Source organism: Leguminivora glycinivorella, chromosome Z, assembly GCF_023078275.1.
Source record: "Leguminivora glycinivorella isolate SPB_JAAS2020 chromosome Z, LegGlyc_1.1, whole genome shotgun sequence".
Classification (NCBI taxonomy): domain Eukaryota; kingdom Metazoa; phylum Arthropoda; class Insecta; order Lepidoptera; family Tortricidae; genus Leguminivora; species Leguminivora glycinivorella.
The window spans coordinates 45,450,316-45,470,106 of NC_062998.1; the positions used below are offsets into that span (position 1 = coordinate 45,450,316).

Genomic DNA, 19,791 nt, shown 5'->3' on the forward strand with positions numbered 1-19,791 from the left:
GTCGCTCCGTTTTGCCGTGAAAGACGGACAAACAAACAGACACACACTTTCCCATTTATAATATTAGTATGGATAAAAGAGAGGATAACAATAACCTAAACCTAATAAATTTATTAATAAACTATTTAAATTATTACTCGTACATCTATGTTTTTTTAGATACCTTGCGTAGGGCCTTTCTTTCTATTCTCACTAAGTATATTATACTGTAATAATTCTCTTGGCCCCAAAACGGCGGAAGCCCACATTCGCACCGGATATTTTATTATAGCAATTTTGCTCAATAAAGTTTAGTTTGCCCGTTCCGCGTACTATCGTTATTTATAGTCGGCGTGTATAAAAAATATATACTTATGTAGGTATTTAGTCACTTTGTGTGTCGAACGCACGTCCAACTCGGTCGTTCGGACTGCAGTATCAAGTGCCAAACATTCATAAGTTTTGGCTGGGACAACAGAAAATTATATGTAAAAGACTCAAATCACAATATTACACAAATCATAGATTTTAAAGATTCTTAGGCACTTTAAGACTTTAAGTTCTCGCGCTTTGTACATATTACACATATTTAGAATCATCGAACGCAATTAATTAACATTATTTTACCTTTTTATACACAATGCGTTCTACCTGTGTGTGATTTTAAATATCTTAGGCACTTATAGTGTTACGCGAGTCATTTAAGTATTTTACTTATACTTTTTTGCGATTTGGGCATATTTTTATTTTATTGACTGATTTATTTTATCTTCCAAATGTGGGAATTTTTGTACTTTTTCTACGCAGAATCTGAGCTCTTTCGATTCCGCAGGATTGTCCACTGAGTTACAATTTCTCATACAACTTCTTTGATTGGTAATTTTGGGACAGTTGTTGTCTCCTAGTAGAATCGAAAGAGCTCATGATTCTGAGTAGAAAAAGTGCATAAATTTCCAGAAATAAAAAAAAAATAGTGAAATCGACAACAAAATAAAATATGCCTGTACCCTTCCTTTCCCTTTTTTCTTATTAAGTTGCGTTTTCAAGTAGTATTCCGAACAGTTCTGAGCGAGCATTCGTTCTTTCGTGCGCAGGTGGAAGGAAACCTTGACTTCCATACCTTTATCGCTGCACGAACGAACGAATGCTCGCTCAGAACTGAAAGTGAAAACTCAGCTTTAGAATCGTAAGGAACTGAATAAGCATATTACAACAAACCTATTTGGAAGTAGGTACATCAATATTAGACAGCATGACTATCCCTCATTATGTATGAGCTGTCGACAGCTCGAGGCGATATTGATGGATTGGACAGCTCCGTAGCCTCGACCGGCCTTACGCTAGACTTGAACGGGTCAGTGTTTATTTCCGTTGTATGGTTGGTAAATTAAAACTGATATTGAGATTTGGGGTCATGGCGGTCATGACCCCTGGTGCCGTAGCCGATTGGCATTTCTCCGACGCGAAACGAAAACGAAACGCCGCGAAAGGTAGTCTGGCTCTGTCGCGCCAATACGCAAGAGCGATAGAGATAAATATCTACGAGCGTTTCGTTTCGTGAGCGTTTGTGCCATTCGGCTACGCATCCTGGAGCCTAGGTTGGCTCTACAAATTGACCACGTGACCCCCTGGGCACACACATTTACCACGAGACAACATTCGCCCGTGAAATTTGTAAACAATCGTATAGTTTATTTAAATTGGTAATTAGTCGTTTTAATGTCAGCGGTATAAAAGACATGTAAGAAAAAAATCAAAATGTTTTATTTACAAGAACTAAAATATCTGCAAAATGTAACAAGTGATTTTACGAGTATATAATCTTTTAAGCCAAATTAGGTGACAAAATATCTCCTGCCAACAAAATTGTGGAAAAATCACGAAAATCTATTATTGACAAAATAAATAAATAAATAAATATTATAGGACATTCTTACACAGATTGACTGAGGCCCACGGTAAGCTCAAGAAGGCTTGTGTTGTGGGTACTCAGATAACGATATATATAATATATAAATACTTATATACATAGAAAACATCCATGACTCAGGAACAAATATCTGTGCTCATCGCACAAATAAATGCCCTTACCGGGATTCGAACCCGGGACCGCGGCGTAGCAGGCAGGGTCACTACCAACTGCGCCAGACCGGTCGTCAAATCTAAATTATATCGAAAAAAAAAGTGTTTTTTGGTATTTTATTTATATTTAAGTATCTGTTTTAAACTCTCGGGTTTTACGAGCCCGGTCATTTGTAAGGCGTGTATGGGGATATAGATCCAACAAGTAGAGGTCATTTAGAGAGCTTTGATGTAATGTAGAATTCATTTATATTATTACTAACATGCACAAAGTCAAGACTATTTAAAGGCGGAAGTAAGATAAGAAGGAAGGAGATACCTTTTCCCAACAATGGGCCACCTATAAATATGTTACTAAAACCTCAATTAGAGTCTGATTACACACAAAGTTCTTTGTAATCATATTAGAAATATTATTTCTAAATAACGTCGAATTCTGCGAAACCAGATCAAATTTTGTATGCACGCGTATCCCCGTAGTGTGAAATCGGTTTAGAATAGTGTGATTGCGGCTGCGGTAAGCTCTATTGATCAAAATAAAAGCCTATTCCCAAATCCCTTATTGCTGTAATATTGTCGTCTGTCTCTCTCGCCAGGGCACCTAGCCAACGCCACAATCGCTTACGCTTCGTAAGCGTTTCGTAGAATTCTCTCTGTCGCTCTTGTGTAGTGGCGCGACAGAACCCGACTGTTTTTTGATTGCCACGTAGAGTCAACGATTGTCAGTTTGGTTAGGGCGGCCGGCAGGGGAATAACGAGACAAAGATTTTCCCTATTCGGCTGGTACCTGTAGGTGTGGGGGGCACCATGGCTCGTGATGGCACATTTATGCGTGGATCGATACCGACCGTGACCGTTTACCCTCGCTTTACAGGCTCACTTCCAGAAAGGATGCTCTCTTTCCGATTGTATTTTTGTTTACTTGAACATTATTTGCATAGATAGTGTAAAAATACCATTTTTCGTTTAGATTATGTTCGATAGATTTTTGTAACTTAGATTGAACTGCAGTTACAAATAACATGTACCCGTCTACGGTAGATATTTTTTATAAGGGTCTTAACCCTTAAATGCATGGTGATGTATATATGCATCATATATTTGATGGTCCGTGGCTCGATATGTAGCTATCCACGACCACATTGATTGCTTAATTATTATTCATTATTTATTACTATTTAATAAACAATTAAATAAATTAAATAATATAATGATTTACTATTTATTATTTAAGGATTAAGATGAAATGGCGGAAAAGTGTAAGAAAACAGGATGATGGCGATTTTTAGTATGTTATTTAGGCTGATTTTTTCGAAGTTAGTGATTAGTTTATGTTTAAACATGTTATCATAGGGTTTCACAAATAGTGTACCTTTTTAATAGTAGTCATTTTTTTAAATAAAACTTACCAAAAACGATATATGTATATAAATAAGATTTGGCCTATTTAACTTCTAACACTGCTTAAGTATAAAAATTGATTTTAAATATTTTTTTTATTATTTTTCCCAGAGTCAGAAAACCATTGCCTAATAACATACTCGTATATTCATATCTCGTTAAAAGAAAAATTCATGCATTTAAGGGTTAATTATTTTATTAAAAAGAAAAAGTTTGTATTTGAATCAACGCAATACATTTTACATATCCACGTCACATATGGAAGTGGCCTTTCAAAAAAATTATTATCCAAGATAAATATTTTCACGTTTGAACCTACTGATAGGTAGGTTTAAACTTATAATGGCCCGCCCCGGCTCTTCATGAAATATTGACAAATAAAAGTTATATTTCTTCGCATACCGTTTTAAGAGATTTGAGGAAACTACTTTCAGATAAAAATCTATGTAGGTTCCAAGAGTACCTAATAAACTTTATTCTTTTAAAAGTAAAATGCCTAACTACTCCGTCTCAACTCTGCCATAAAACTCGAACCAACCAACTTTAGTTAGCTATTATTTGACTTGTGAATGCCGACTATACTGTTTAAATACTCAGAAATGTATTCTGACGAAGCATTTTTAATTATTTTTCATGTATATTATACAGTGTGCATTCACGTTTTACCATACTTTGAGGGGTGATTGTTTAGGGTTGTTCCGTCATTTGTTAAAGAAAATAATAGAAATCCTTACCTACCATTTTTTTGACTGGTGAATTAAAATAAAGTAGAAATTACAGTAAACGGCGATAAAGAACGCACATCGGTCCTTGGAAAGAGATAATTAACGTCACATAAGCAAGAAAGAGACAACGCTCTACGAAGACGGAAAACCGATGGGCATTTTTTATCGCCGTTTACTGTACCTACTAATATTGCTTCGTGACTTGGGCAAGACGGTTAAAATATCTAAGACGATCTTATTTACAGAGACATAAGGTCAAATAATACTAGTCCCATATTTTTTCCGGTTTTAGAATAGTAAACCATTGTTGCAGGTGAATACCGTGTACCGCCGGTCTATTTTCGTTTGATATCACTAAACAATACAAGGATTTGCCACTAAACCAACAATATTCGTGTTTTAACTCTAAAAACGGATCGTCATTTTGATATAGAGCAAACAGGCGTGAAAGGTTGCGTTACGCAGCAAGAATCAAGCGAATTTCACAATTCTGCGCTCCCAGGTAAAATGATCAAGTATATCAGCAATACAAAGGGACTTATGACTTTATTTTAGTACACTCTGAATTTTAATACGACCGAAACCAACCGGGCTCCCTGAGTCACGGTAGTAAAATAATTGATCTGTCGCGACCGATTTTCATTTTTAAAGCTTTACTAGTAAGATTTATTATCAGTTATGTCGAATATTGTCCGGACCTATTCGCATTTACGCTTTAAGAGTATTGAAAATTCGGAAACAAAAAATGGCTGCTGACACCGACGGCCCGCTAACTGCCAGCTGGTAAAAGGGTAGGTACATTATGCGGTCGGGTCGCGTTAAGTGATTATGGCAATCTACACTTTACCACGCTTCCTATTAACCTGTACCCAATAGGGTTGCAACACTACACCATTATAAAGCTTTCGTAAGGTCCCAGGATAAGTACCCTCAAGTTAATCAAATAATAAATGCTTACGTGATAGTCAAAAATCATTATCCCTGAGGAAGCATTAGCTAATGTTAGATCATTCTACTAAAAGGCATCGTTCATAAATTTAATAAACGAAACAATACTGTGTTCAAAATTATTGTAATTATCTAGTTTTGCCTTGGAAACGCATTAAAAAAACTAAATCTATAGCGCTAAAACAGTTATTAGGGCTAGGGCCCGGCTAGGGTTTGAACGTACAGCCTCTACAAGTACAACAAATCAATAAAAATTCTTAAAACAAAATATAAACATTGTTATTTGATATCAGAAATATCAATAAGCGTCCTACATAGGTACCTATCATTTTAACACACCTTTTTCTCAAGTTTCACGTCGTTCACAATACCTGAAAATAATGATGTGCAAATTGCGGAACCCTTTCAAAAGTGTAGGAAAATTTCCATCGAAACTTTCGAGAACATTTCAAAACTCGGAAATTTAAAAAGTATTTTAAAACAGAGAATAACAAAGACACGCTTCATGGAAATTTATATTTTCAACTAGCAAATACATGCTATAATGTACAATCTAAAGATTTATGTCCTTCGTTAGAGAACATATTCAATAAATTTCTTAAATTTCCGAAATTTTCATAGATAATTTCTAGGGAAATTTATATGTCCAGTTATTGCAGGAGTATTGCGAGAACTTTAAATAAAATAACTTCATGGAGTAATCGTAGAAAGTATGTTATAAAACCAAAAATAAAAACCGACAGACTTAAACATCAACAAAAGCATTGTGCACGGCACTTCTTTACTTCTTAAAATAAACAAACGAAAAAAAAAGTATGTTAAGGATTTGGGTTTAAGACTCTGGCGAGCTAGTAAGCTAGAGAAATCGCATTTCAAATTCGTTCATTGAGATCTCACTGGAGACGCTTCTGGATTTGTAACTTCCGATGGTTACAGGACAGCCGTTTATATATTCTTCTTCGGTCAAGATTCGACTTTTGTCATTTGGGTTCAGAATGCATGCAGCAAAATGAACAGGTTTTAGAACAGTTTTCTGTCTTGAGTAAATCTTTTTCTTAAGAGCTTCAACAGACAACTGATCCAATATATTACCAATGAAATCTTCTGTATGGCTTTAGTTGATCTCTTTGACACATTATATACATTATCAAATATAATTATGACAAGTTAATTATCTTTTCACCACACCAACTGGTTTAGGTGTAACTGGTGTAGCTTACTTTGCTATTGGAAAACAGATAGCAAAATTGCATTTTATCCACATGTGCAAAGTAATTTCATACAAATTTTAACTTGATGTCGTAAGCTGACTGATGGTAGAATTTACCAATAAATGATGATTTTGAATCATAAATATTGAATATATTGATGGACGTGATTTAGTTTGATGTTTAAAGTCAGTATTTTGGTCGTGTTGGTGTGGTGAAAAATTTTGTTTCACTCGGTGCCAAAGTTTGTTTAACACTCGCGGTTCAATATTGGAATCTTTCGCTTTCTCGAGTAGCAATATTGGCACGTGCGGTTAAACAAGTACTTTGCCCCCTTGTAAAACAAATAACTATTGTTAACAATTAACTATATGTATATAGCTTGCCGTAATGAAAACAACCTCTATTCGTAGTATAATTGAATACAGGGTGCCCATGAGGAAAGGGAAAAAATTAAACCACGCATTTCTGGGGTCATAAGGAGTAATAAATGTTATATAAACATAGGTCGAATTATGCTTTTTAATTTTGTAAAATTTTTCTTACATAATAAATACATAACTTTTGATTCTCTAGTATAACAGTGCCTTAGGGCGAGCTGGCAACGTTTGTTGTTGCTATCTCTTTTATTTTTACAAGAGGCAATGTCATGAAGACTTTTTTGGTCATAGATTATTCAAAGCGAGGTCTAATCCTTCTTTGTTAATAACCGCAACACGCTAAATATTAAATAAGAAAGAGGTTGGTTTCACAAATACACGAATACGAAATATGTCTTTCTCGCTTCCTAAGACCACCAAAGAGAATCCTACTACTCAACAAACAGTTTACAAGAGTTTCGCCATCATAGATACTCTTTAGATGCAATAAATGAATGGCCACTTAAAATTTTTCCATGTCATTCAACATTCAGAATGACTTTAAACGTCAGTGTTGTTGTTTATTTTTGCAATGAACCTGGATTTATCAGAAATGGACTTTTAAACGAATAATATTAGTTTTACGAAGTACATACCTACATGAAGCTCTTAAAGAGTCACCGATTAATATTAAGAACAAGAGGGTTCTATCTCGTTCAGACGGTCAGCCTGTAATAACGGAAGTTTACTGAAACGATGTGTTGTGGTCGACTGAAATAAGCTCTATCATGCATGTTCTATCCGGCAACATCGTGACTTGAGCATTTAGCTGTTCCAGGTGGGAGGACGGATCCTAGACAGCCATCAAGGATTTGCAATTAAAATTATTCTTAAAAAGTGTATTGGAAATAGTGATAGTACTAGTTTGTATTGTACGATTTAAATTGAATAATATTTAAGTTGTAATTGTAAATTGAATTTCAGGTAGGTAGACTTTTTTAAATAAATGAATACTTCAGATATTGTTGTGTACGTTAATTAATGGGCTAAATGAGATACATAATAATGAGCGTAAACTTTTAATAAAACTCAATACATAACTACAAAAAGAACTTGAAACGACATACATTAGCACATTTTACTACCATATCCGTAATGGAAAAAGGCATTCTATCTCTGAAACAAATATCATTTTCATTTAAATGAAAGGTTTCCACGTTTAGGTACTAGTACCTAAATTCGTATTTACGAACTAACGATTCACAACTCAAAAGTTGTTGTTGGCTTGCGGGAAATTGCATTGCAACATTACTTCAACTACAACAATTAATTAGTAACCGTTCTATTCTAAATTATTTACTGATGTTCCGTATTTTGGGATAAAATAAACATTTTTAGGGCTGACAAGTCAACAATGACATTATCCAACTGGGTTTGACTTATGCAGTCAATTTAGAAGTGTCAGTCTGGCAACGTCGCAATCATAAAGGTGTTTTGTACTGGTGATTTACTTACAACTTTTTTACACAAAAATGGCAATATCTCTAAAATAAAGCCGAATTTAGCAAACATTAATTAGCATTTTTAACTTCTAATATGGTCAGGAATATGATGTTAAAATATTTCCCTTTCCTCATGGGCACCGTGTATAGTAGGACTATTTTGCAGTTTTTTGATATATTATTACCACAAAATAATGCAAGATTTTCGAAATGAAATATTTCGGAATAATTTCCGCAGAATTTATTGAAATTTAAGAATTTTATCAAGCCTCGGCCAAACCTATAAAAACCGGTTGTTATCAAAACCGGTGTGGTATAGTATGTCTGTCCTAGCTACATACTCTAATATTTCTGTGCGTAGATAGGATTTCATTCTCATAAATTTCCATTGTTTCAAGATCTGGAGAATGTTTCGGAAAATTTCATGAAAATTTCACTTGAGAACATTTCGCAACATAGGAAAGTTTCCGTAGGCACTACCTGAAAAGCTCTCAAAAGTGACATTTGTTCAAAAATAACATCTACTTTGACTCACACTAACTTTGTTAGATAATCCTATCCATATCGCTGGATCTAATATTATAAACTTCGAATCGGGTCATGGCGTAGGTATGTCTTAGGTGAGTGAGGTCAGTGTATGTTGGCTCTGAGAGAATGTTACTTACACCTAAATTGCATAATTACTTTGATCTCAAACCCTCGTGTTTGGACAAACCATTATGCAACTAAATAATTAATACATGCTTCGGTATACTAATTAGTAGAGGAGATGTAGCGTTTGGGGTCATAATAATTCCCACAGAACCGAAGTTTGGTTTTTTTTAGTTCTTTGTGTAGGTCTATTTGACACACTAAAAATATAGTAAAATATATTTATGCAAAATGCGTTTTTTCGACCGCCAACATTTGTATGAAAAATTACTATGAAAAAAAAATCCTAAAATTTAAAAACCGGCCAAGTGCGAGTCGGACTCGCCCACCGAGGGTTCCGTACAAACTTTCAATGGTTAAAATAATCATACTACTCATACTCATATTCATTTATTCATTCAACGCCATTTTACACGTCAAGATTTGATTTAAAAAAATAATATTCATACAACAATAATACTTAGAGAATAAATAGACAGAAGATTGAAATTACAAAAAGTTAGGCAATATTCACATAAAAAATGCACAAAAATATTTTTCTAATTAGGTAATAAAAAAATTGTCATAAGTGTAGAACGGGTGCTCGACCAGCCAATTTTTTAAGCGATAGGTACTTAAAGTTCGACACACTAGGCGCTTCAACCACATATTGCGGCAATTTATTATAGACGGCAGGGTCCATCACATGTGTTAATTTGACCATAAATTGGATTTCGCCAATTTACGGTCGATACCTACTAACTTTCCGGCATTTCGAATGTTGTACTTGGAACACATGTTGTTAGTTTTGTCACAGAATATATGTATAATAGTACAAGTACAGGAGGCTCACTCCTTTCATGTTCACAAAATGACGCTATTATAAATTCTTACCTACATTAACAAACGGACCGCACGCGAGCAGCCAACATTGAATTTTTCCCCTCACTAGCTCGGAAACACGTGTTTTGTCCTTTAATACCAGCGGGTAAAAACGCATTTTATCCACTAGTGCTTTAAAATTGATAAAAGTAGGTGAATCTAGTAATAAAGATCATTTTCCACCTGTGGAACTACTGGAAGCAGTGATAAAAGAAAATCTTGCAGTAAAAAGGCGGACTTATGCTTTAAGGCATTCTCTACTATGTTGATCTTTCTTTTATGCGGGGGGCTTCGCCCCCCGAGCCCTCCTTTATATGCTCTTAAGGGTCTCAAGAAAACCCTATCCCAACTTATTTTAAATACTACGTTGATCTTTCTTTTATGCGGGGGGCTTCGCCCCCGAGCCCCCCTTATTCATGCTCTTCAGGGTCACAAGAAAACCCTTTCCCAACTTACTTTAAATACTACGTTGATGTTTATTTTATGCGGAGGGCTTCTCCCCCCGAGCCCCCCTTTATTTCCTCTTAAGGGTCTCAAGAAAACCCTATCCCAACTTATTTTAAATACTATGTTGATCTTTTTTTTATGGGGAGCTTCGCCCCCGAGCCCCTCTTTACTTGCTCTTAAGGGTCACAAGAAAACCCTATCCCAACTTATTTTAAATACTACGTTGATCTTTCTTTTTGCGGGGGCTTTGCCCCCGAGCCCCCCCCCCCCTTTATTTACTCTGAACGGTCACAAGAAAACCCTAACCCAACTTATTTTAAATACTACGTTGATCTTTCTTTTTTGTGGGGGGCTTCGATCGCCCCTGAGCCCCCCTTTATTTGCTCTTAAGGGTCTCAAGAATACCCTATCCCAACTTATTTTAAATACTACGTTGATCTTTTTAGTAGTTCCAGTTCATATCTTCCGGTTCCATCATCAGACCTTGAAACCTAATCTATGTCAAAGTTCATTACAAGACTTTTCTAAGAAACCCAAAAACAGCTATGATACAATGTTCCATCATGTAGTTCCAGTTCATATCTTCCGGCTCCATCATCAGATCAGTTCAACAGTACCATATTATTGTACTGTCATCAGAACTACATACAGCTGCCAATTATCATTACGCTACGATCCTTGGGAGATGGTTAAATTAGCCTCCGTAGATTCCATTACATAGTTAGTTACATACACGACGACCTAATAAAAGCGTGTTAATATTAATATTAGCGCCATCTAGCTGAGCCCTTCTTCTGTGTGGTGCTGAGGTAAGTACGTTTTATTCTTAGACTTTATCTGTCTATACGGAGTTATATATGTCTTTGACTAGAAGTATAGGTACTCTAATGAGTATTATTGTATTTAGCGCCGTCTCTCGGCAAAATTTACTAAGTAATTTACGCGACTTGAGACTTGTGCGAACCTTTAGGCATGGAAAGTCACATGAAAAGTTGTCGAAACTAATAATAGATGGCGCTGCATTTAAATTTCTTGACTGATAACTCTAATACTAAATTGAATATACTCTAAGGTAGAGCATAGTCTAATACCTCCGCTTTACAAAAGACCGCAATCAAGTAGACTTTACTCATTGTTTTGTTCCTGCCGGTGAGTAAGGCAGCCAGAGCTCAACGAGGGTGCGGTACTCCTTCCTTCCTTCCCCCTCCTTCCTTCGGTCCTTTGAGTCGTCGGCACCCAGGCCCCTTCTAAGTACAGGTTTGTACAAGTTTCTAATGAGTCAAGTCGGCAACGCACATGTGCCACTCCTTGAGTGGCAGGCGTCCATATGTAAAAGTCACCGCTTTCCATCAGGCGGACCGTATACATGTTTGCCACCTACGTGATACAAAAAAAACTCTCGACGAATTCACCTTAAACATTAAAAACTAAATCAAAATCGATTGATTCGTTCGGGAGCTATGATGCCAGACAGACATGTCAAGCGTCAAACCTATTATTATTATAATATTTTTGCGTTGGTGGTTAAAAACAAGAAACCTCCTTCAAAACTATAATAAAACACAACTTTCTATGAAAATCGGTAAAGTGCGAGTCGGATTTCGACATTTCCATACAAAAAGGTCATGAGCGCCTGACAACATGTGATGGCAACGTAAACTAGATTTGTACTTTAAAGATTTTGCGTATATTTTGGAAACTATAAGAGATAGAGCAAATAGACTTCAGATTTTGGTTGTCGGTGGTACAATTTTTTTGTTTTCGTATATATACACCATTTTTTGGACCTATTAGGGCAATATTATGGTCAGTGCAGTTCTAAACAGTCGTAAGCGCCTCTTTTTTAGTAGGAACTTAAGTCATTTTGGCAAATGCTTAAAATTTTTAACAATTTCTAAACAGAAATGAATTTCTTTCTACCTGTCCATGGCGCTCACAAAATTTCAAAACATTTAGTAAGTACTTGCAGCGGCAGTGAGTGAAAAATCTCAATTTGAGTTTTTTTCTCTTAAGTCCGACTTACGCTTGACTGTAGATTTCTAATAGGTTTTCCTGTAATCTACAGGTAGAGGGCTATCTCGTGTATTTTTTTGAAAATTTTACGCTAAGTAGTTTCGGAGATAAGGGGGGGGAATGGTAATTTTTTGCTTATTTTCTTAAATTACTTCTAAATTACCAAAATAAAAACTATAAAAAAAATATATTTGAGATGCTTATAAAATGCTCTTTCATTTGATATGTAGCACAATATAGTTCTAATAACTTTGATTTTTAATTTTCTATTTTACCCCCCAAAAGTGGCCCGTATGATTAAATTTCGTTTAATTTCATTTAATTATATTACATGTCCGTCTTTGGGCCACTTGTTTACATACGTGTGCCAAATTTCAAGTAAATCGGTCTAGTAGTTTCGGAGAAATCGGCTGTGACAGAGGGACAGACAGACACGCGAGTGATCCTATAAGGGTTCCGTTTTTCCTCTTTGAGGTACGGAACCCTAAAAATCGTCTCTGGTATCAACTTATGGGGAATTAGGCGGCAAAAAAATTTATAGCGTTGATTATTAGCAAAAATATAACAATTTCCCACTATTTTGATAAAATAAAAACTAATAAAAATCATATATTTGACGAAGGGAAGTGATTGAAACATAAATTTCAGCAATGTAACTTTATTCATAGGTAAATACGGGTACGATCCGCCTGGTGACAAGCAGTCACGGTATCCTATGACGCCTGCCACTCTAGAGCCTTCACATGCGCGTTGCTGACCTTTTAGGGTACCTTTCCACCAGAGATGCGCTACGTGGATGTGTTTGATATCCACCAATCATGTTCATTGTTCCACAAAGTATAGCTCTAGTGGGAACGGGTACGACTAAGCTGATTGTGGATATCAGACGCATACATAACACATATCTGGTGGAAAGGCACCCTTAACAGTCCTCAGCTAGCTCGCAGGATAAGAAGCGTCCGCGGGAGAAAATCCTCCTAAGCCTACATCGGAAACAGATGCCTTAACACTTTCGCTACCAAGAACCCGACTGTCGGGTACACCGCTCGTAGAAGCGTAGCCGATTACATGGGTTTCCCCGTATGTAGCGAAAATGTCGTAGCGCCGCGTAGAGCCCGGTTTCGAAAGTGTTAATCTCACTGTCCAAGGCCCTAAGTCACGCGGCCCCGGTAGGCCAAAGAAGCGCTGGCTAGACGTCGTGGGAGCGGACATGCAAGAGAACAATCTCACGCTTAAGGATGCCGAAGACCGGGCGAAGTGGAGAAGACTGAGCAGAAAAGTGGACCCTGGCACTAGGTCGGGAAAACGCTAGGTTGAAGAAGAAGAAGCCGCAGTGTGCGACCATATACGGGTCCAGGGTGTGAGGGTGCGCAGATTTATGTCTAGAAAAACCGATGATTATTAGGTTTGGGTTTTCTCTCGTGTTCGATATAATGCTTTATCGAGAGTTTTTGTTTGGGATGCGACAATTTATGTACTTACATTGAACCCCAACCCCACCAAAATACAATTTTATAGTAAATACATTTACCGCAAAAGGAGGATTTTTCTCTCCTTCTTCTGCGAGCTAGCTGAAGACTGTTAAGGGTGCCTTTCCACCAGAGATGTGTTATTGATGCGCCTGATATCCACAATCAGCATAGTCGAACCCGTTCCCACTAGAGCTATGCTTTATGGAACAGTGAACATGATTGGTGGATATCAAGCATCCACGTAGCGCCTCTCTGGTGGAAAGGTACCCTAAAGGGCCAGCAACGCGCATGTGGAGACTCTAGAGTGGCAGGCGTCATAGGCGTCCGTGACTGCTTATCACCAGGTGGATCGTACCCGTACTTACCACGGTGTTGGTACCTATGAAAAAGCTCAAATTTATGTTTCAATCACTTCCCTTCATAAAATTGATGATTTTTATCCGTTTTTAATTTATCAAAATAGTGAAAAATTGTTATATTTTTGCTAAACATCAACGCTATAAATTTTGTTGCCTCCTAATCTAAATATATAAAAGAAGAAGCTGACTGACTGACATATCAACGCACAGCCGAAACCGCTGGTCCTAGAGATTTCAAATTTGGTACGTAGGTTCCTTATATAGTGTAGAGGAGCACTAAGAAAGGATTTTCCAAAATTCACCTCCTAAGGGGGTCAAATGGGGGTTCAAAGTTTGTATGGGGAAACAAGATTAGTTTGACTATTTTATTCGAAACTTCACAGGAAGATTCCTTAAGACATATGACTGAATACGTGTTTCAGATTTTTTGAAAATTTAACCCCCAAAAGGGTGAAAAGGGGGTGATAAAGTCAAAAAATCAATATGGGTATCGTTTTTATGGTTTATCGGGTCGCTGATTACGATAAATACAACGTTTTTAAAATCTAACGAGGCGGAAGTGAAATACCTTCTCCCCTGTTGTGGTGCAATGGGGTTTAAATATCAAAAAAATATATAAAAGAAAATATTGACTGACTGACTGACATATCAACGCACAGCCGAAACCGCTGGTCCTAGAGATGTCAAATTTGGCACGTAGGTTCCTTATATAGTGTAGAGGAGCACTAAGAAAAGATTTTTCAAAATTCGCCTCCTGAGGGGGTCACATGGGGGTTCAATGTCTGTATGGGGAAACAATGTTAGTTTCACTGTTTTATTCGAAACTTCACAGGAGGGATCCTAAAAACATATGACTAAAGACGTGTTTCAGGTTTATTGAAAATTTAACCCCTAAAAGGGTGGAAAGGGGGTGATAAAGTAAAAAAAAAAAAATATGGGTATCGTTTTTATGACTAATCGGGTCGCTGATCACGATAAATACAACGCTTTTAAAATCTAACGAGGCGGAACTGAAATACCTTCTCCACTGTTGTAGTGCAATGGGGTTTAAATATCAAAAAATATATAAAAGAAGAAACTGACTGACTGACTAACTGACATATCAACACACAGCCGAAACCGCTGGTCCTAGAGATTTCAAATTTGGCACATAGGTTCCTTATATGGCGTAGAGGAGCACTAAGAAAGGATTTTTCAAAATTCTCCTTTTAAAGGGTGAAATGGGGGGTTCAAAGTTTGTATGGGGAACAAGATTAGTTTGACTATTTTATTCGAAACTTCACAGGTGGATTCCTAAAGACATATGACTAAATACATGTTTCAGGTTTTTTTTTAAATTTGACCCCTAAAGGGTTGCAAAGGGGGTAAAGTCCAAAACACAATATGGGTATCGTTTTTATGGTTTATCGGGTCGCTGATCACGATAAATACAACGATTTTAAAATCTAATGAGGTGCAAAAGGAATTTTCTCCCCTGTTGTTGTGCAATGGGGTTAAAATATCTAAAATAGCCATAAGTATAGATTTAGTTTTTATCTTTACTTCTGGTTTAAGAGATTTCAAATTGACACGGAAGTTCCTTAGAGGAGCACTAAGAAAGGATTTTTCAAAGTTCACCTCCTAGCATGATAATTTGACAGGGGCAAGGACAGGGACAGCCAGGGTTAGGGACAGGGACAGGGACAGGGACAGGAACGGGATAGGGTCAGGGTTAGGGATAGGGATAGGGATAGGGATAGGGATAGGGATGGGGATGGGGATGGGGATGGGGATGGGGATGGGGATGGGGATGGGGATGGGGATGGGGATGGGGATGGGGATGGGGATGGGGATGGGGATGGGGATGGGGATGGGGATGGGGATGGGGATGGGGATGGGGATGGGGATGGGGATGGGGATGGGGATGGGGATGGGGATGGGGATGGGGATGGGGATGGGGATGGGGATGGGGATGGGGATGGGGATGGGGATGGGGATGGGGATGGCGATGGGGATAGGAATAGGGGACGGGGACGGGGACGGGGATAGGGATAGGGGACGAGGGACAGGGACGGGAAGGGGACGGGGACGGGGACAAGGATAGAGATAGGGACGGGGATAAGAATAGGGATTGGGGTCGGAATAATCGGTCGGCAATCGATATCTAGGCAGTGTAAAATGCAGGTGGCTCAGTGGGAAGGGATTAAGTAGGCATCGGCGAGTATCCTGCATCCGTAATAACTATTAAATTCAATGTGCTGTAAGAAGATCGTTGTTTGCTTGCCTTTTTAGGGTTCCGCAGTCAACTAGGAATCCTTATAGTTTCGCCATGTCTGTCTGTCCGTCCGTCCGCGGATAATCTCAGTAACTTAGCACTAGAAAGCTGAAATTTGGTACCAATATGTATATCAATCACGCCGACAAAGTGCAAAAATAAAAAATGGGAAAAAATGTTTTAGTATGGTACCCCCCCTACATGTAAAGTGGGGGCTGATATTGTTTTTTTCATTCCAACCCCAAGGTGTGATATATTGTTGGATAGGTATTTAAAAATGAATAAGGGTTTACTAAGATCGTTTTTGATAACATTAATATTTTCGGAAATAATCGCTCCTAAAGGAAAAAAAGTGCGCCCCCCCCCCCTCTAACTTTTGAACCATATGTTTAAAAAATGAAAAAAATCATAAAAGTAGAACTTTATAAAGACTTTCTAGGAAAATTGTTTTGAACTTGATAGGTTCCGTAGTTTTTGAGAAAAATACGGAAAACTACGGAACCCTACACTGAGCGTGGCCCGACACCAACTTGGCCGGTTTATATGTTTACGTTTGCAATAAGTATAAGCAAAATGGAAAAAATTGTAAGCGATAATGCAAGGAAGTACTTTTTACCCTAACGACCATAGCGTGGAGATACTGGCTATGTGGGTTGTATGAAGTTTCCAGTATAAATATTTATATAGGTAAAATACATACATATTAGTACCTACTACCTACGCTGTGGTCGCTGTGTAACAATTCTACAATCATTGCAAGAATTTCTTTTAAAACAATAGTAATATGTGTAAGGTACAGTCAGCCAAAAAAGTGGTTTACCACTTTTCAATCAATAGAGTCGAAAAGTGGTAAACCACTTTCTTGGCTGACCGTACAGCAAATAGATTAGTTACAATCCCCCCCCCCCCCCAGTCGAGAATTGCCCCGCTATACCTTAATCGAAATAATCGCGGACAGATGTACCTACAAAGAAACCTACGGATCCAAATGAAAATCTTATTCTTTGTAAACGTTTCAATAAGAATACTTTTATTACGCGGGCGAAGCCGCGGGTAAAAGATAGTTCCCCATAAGTTGATACCAGAGACGATTTATAAATTTTATGATTTTTTTTTCATAGTAATTTTTCATACAAATTTTGGCGGTCGAAAAAACGAATTTTGCATAAATATATTTTACTATATTTTCAGTATGTCAAATAGACACACACAAAGAACTAATAAAACCAAACTTCGGTTCTGTGGGAATTATTATGACCCCGCCCATACAAATGCTCGTACAACTCCTCTACTAAATGTTGATTTCCACAATATTTCGGTACATAAAACGATGTTTCAGACAAATATCCTCAAACCAATCTTATTCATCTAAGTTTTGCTACAATGGCTAATAAACTTGGTAAAACATGATTTGCTCTTTGTTATCGTTAATTTAACAGGCTTACTGCGTGTTCAAAGTTGCTTTGGCTTCCATACATGAAACAGCTAAATCAGGATCATAAATATGCTCTATTCATGGCAGGTGACAAGCTCTTTCGAATTTTTTTTTATGGTGGTTTGGGCAATACATTTAGATTGTTTCACTACACCAACTGGCAAAAGCTCTATTCATATTCATACTTCAAAATTCATGAGAAGTGGTTTGGAATGGTGAAAAATGTGTATCAGGCGGTGATTAGATTTGTTTAACCTTAGTGCATTGTACTCACTTTAAGAACCTTTTTCAAGTTTGCTCGGATTTTAATATTAGCAAGAGCGGTTAAACATCAACTTTTGTCACTGTAAAACAAACTACTTTTTCGTTATTAAATTATTAAAATCATTCGATTGCGCGTGTATCAATATTCATCATCCATTATTCCAGCAATTTGCCACCCATGTGAGCCTGGGGTCCGATTTTGACAATTATCTCGACTCATCATCCTCCTTGCGTTATCCCGGCATTTGCCACGGCTCATGGGAGCCTGGGGTCCGCTCTGACAACTAATTCCAAGATTTCGTTTAGGCACTAGTTTTACGAAAGCAACTACCATCTGACCTTCCAACCCGAAGGGTAACTAATAGGCCTTATTGGAATTAGTCCGGTTTCCTCACGATGTTTTCCTTCACCGAAAAGCGACTGGCAAATATCAAATGACATTTCGCACATAAGTTCCGAAAAAGTCATTGGTACGAGCCGGGGTTCGAACCCGCGACCTCCGGATCGAAAGTCGCACGCTCTTACCGCTAGGCCACCAGCGCTTCGACGATTATCTCGACTTTCATCATTATTTTTAACTTGTCCATAGTAGAACAAATGACTATTGTAATCTCCTTGTTGCAGCAACTGGCATCAGTGCAGTATACGGCCACAGCGCAGCACACAATTACAACCAGCTCCGGCGGGCGGCGGCGCTCCGCCGGCCGGCCCATGCCGAGCCGGTGCGACCCGGACGAGTTCTCTGAAGCGCCCAAATCTATTGGTAATATTCTTTCTCTGACATGACTCTTTTGAACTATGTCTTTTACCGGACCGGACGTTTTACGGATATTCATGAAACAGAGTAGCTGTATAGTTTAGCTTTAGCGCTAATCATTTAGCTGGTATGTTCAAACTTCGACTGATGCTGATATACACTTACTTATTTTGCCTATAATCTTTTATCAATAAAGAATGTTTATTGATGTTATCAATAAATTTATGAAATCTTTAATTGTGTCCTGTTAAAATATATCATATTGCAAATGTACATAACTCTTGACGATCATAATATTAATTCTTATATATTAACATACTAATGTATAAAGCAATGTAATTTTATGAAATAAATAATATCAATATCAATATCAATGTTACCGAATCGTTAAGAATAATTTTGACCAGATTGCTAAAGTGTGTTACTTACGACGAATATTCAGTACTTACTTACATGGCTGTTCTTCTTGCAGCACGCGGCAGTCGGCCGATGCCAAGTCGACACGATCCTGATGAATTTTCAGAAGCTCCCACAAAGGCTATAAGTAAGTGTCACTGTACTTTGTTTTTCATATCCTACAAGCAAGCAGACATCCTTTTAACGTGAAAATCGATTTTTATTCATCGGCCTTTCGCGCACCTGTCGGATACCTATACTTACTTGGGTAATAGGCAAAAAATTAAAAATTTGTGGCACTCCCTCCATTTTACCCCGGATTCTCTGGTACTTACCTTTACATTTTAAATTTTTCGGCCTTTCAATCGTAGCAAAAATACCCGGTCGGGCTTGCGTTTTTGGCTGGCATTTCTGCCTAGGTTTGTTCTAACTTTGTACCCTCTACTCGCAAAAAAAAAAACAGTTTTGTGCAATTTCATTTGTGTCCGACATAAAGGAATGTGAAAAAAAACGAATATTTTAGTCGTATTTAGGAACGAGCATGCTACCGATGTATCTGGGTACTCGTTAACATTTTACTAAAACTAATATTATGTAAGTTACGTTGAATATAAATAACATAGTAAAGTGTGTCTGTGAGCCGTTACTTTGGCATAGAATACATAACTTATAAAAAAA

The 19,791-nt window shown here is 37.4% G+C and overlaps 1 protein-coding gene across 1 annotated transcript in view; it reads left to right on the plus strand.

Annotated features, from left to right (window-relative positions):
• The window catches only part of LOC125240499, a 170,134-nt gene that overhangs the window by 127,176 nt on the left and 23,167 nt on the right, over positions 1 to 19,791 (plus strand). The window contains exons 8-9 of the mRNA XM_048148392.1: positions 18,585 to 18,723; positions 19,190 to 19,261. Coding sequence (XP_048004349.1) covers positions 18,585 to 18,723; positions 19,190 to 19,261 — 211 coding nt within the window. The remainder of the gene's footprint in view (positions 1 to 18,584; positions 18,724 to 19,189; positions 19,262 to 19,791) is intronic.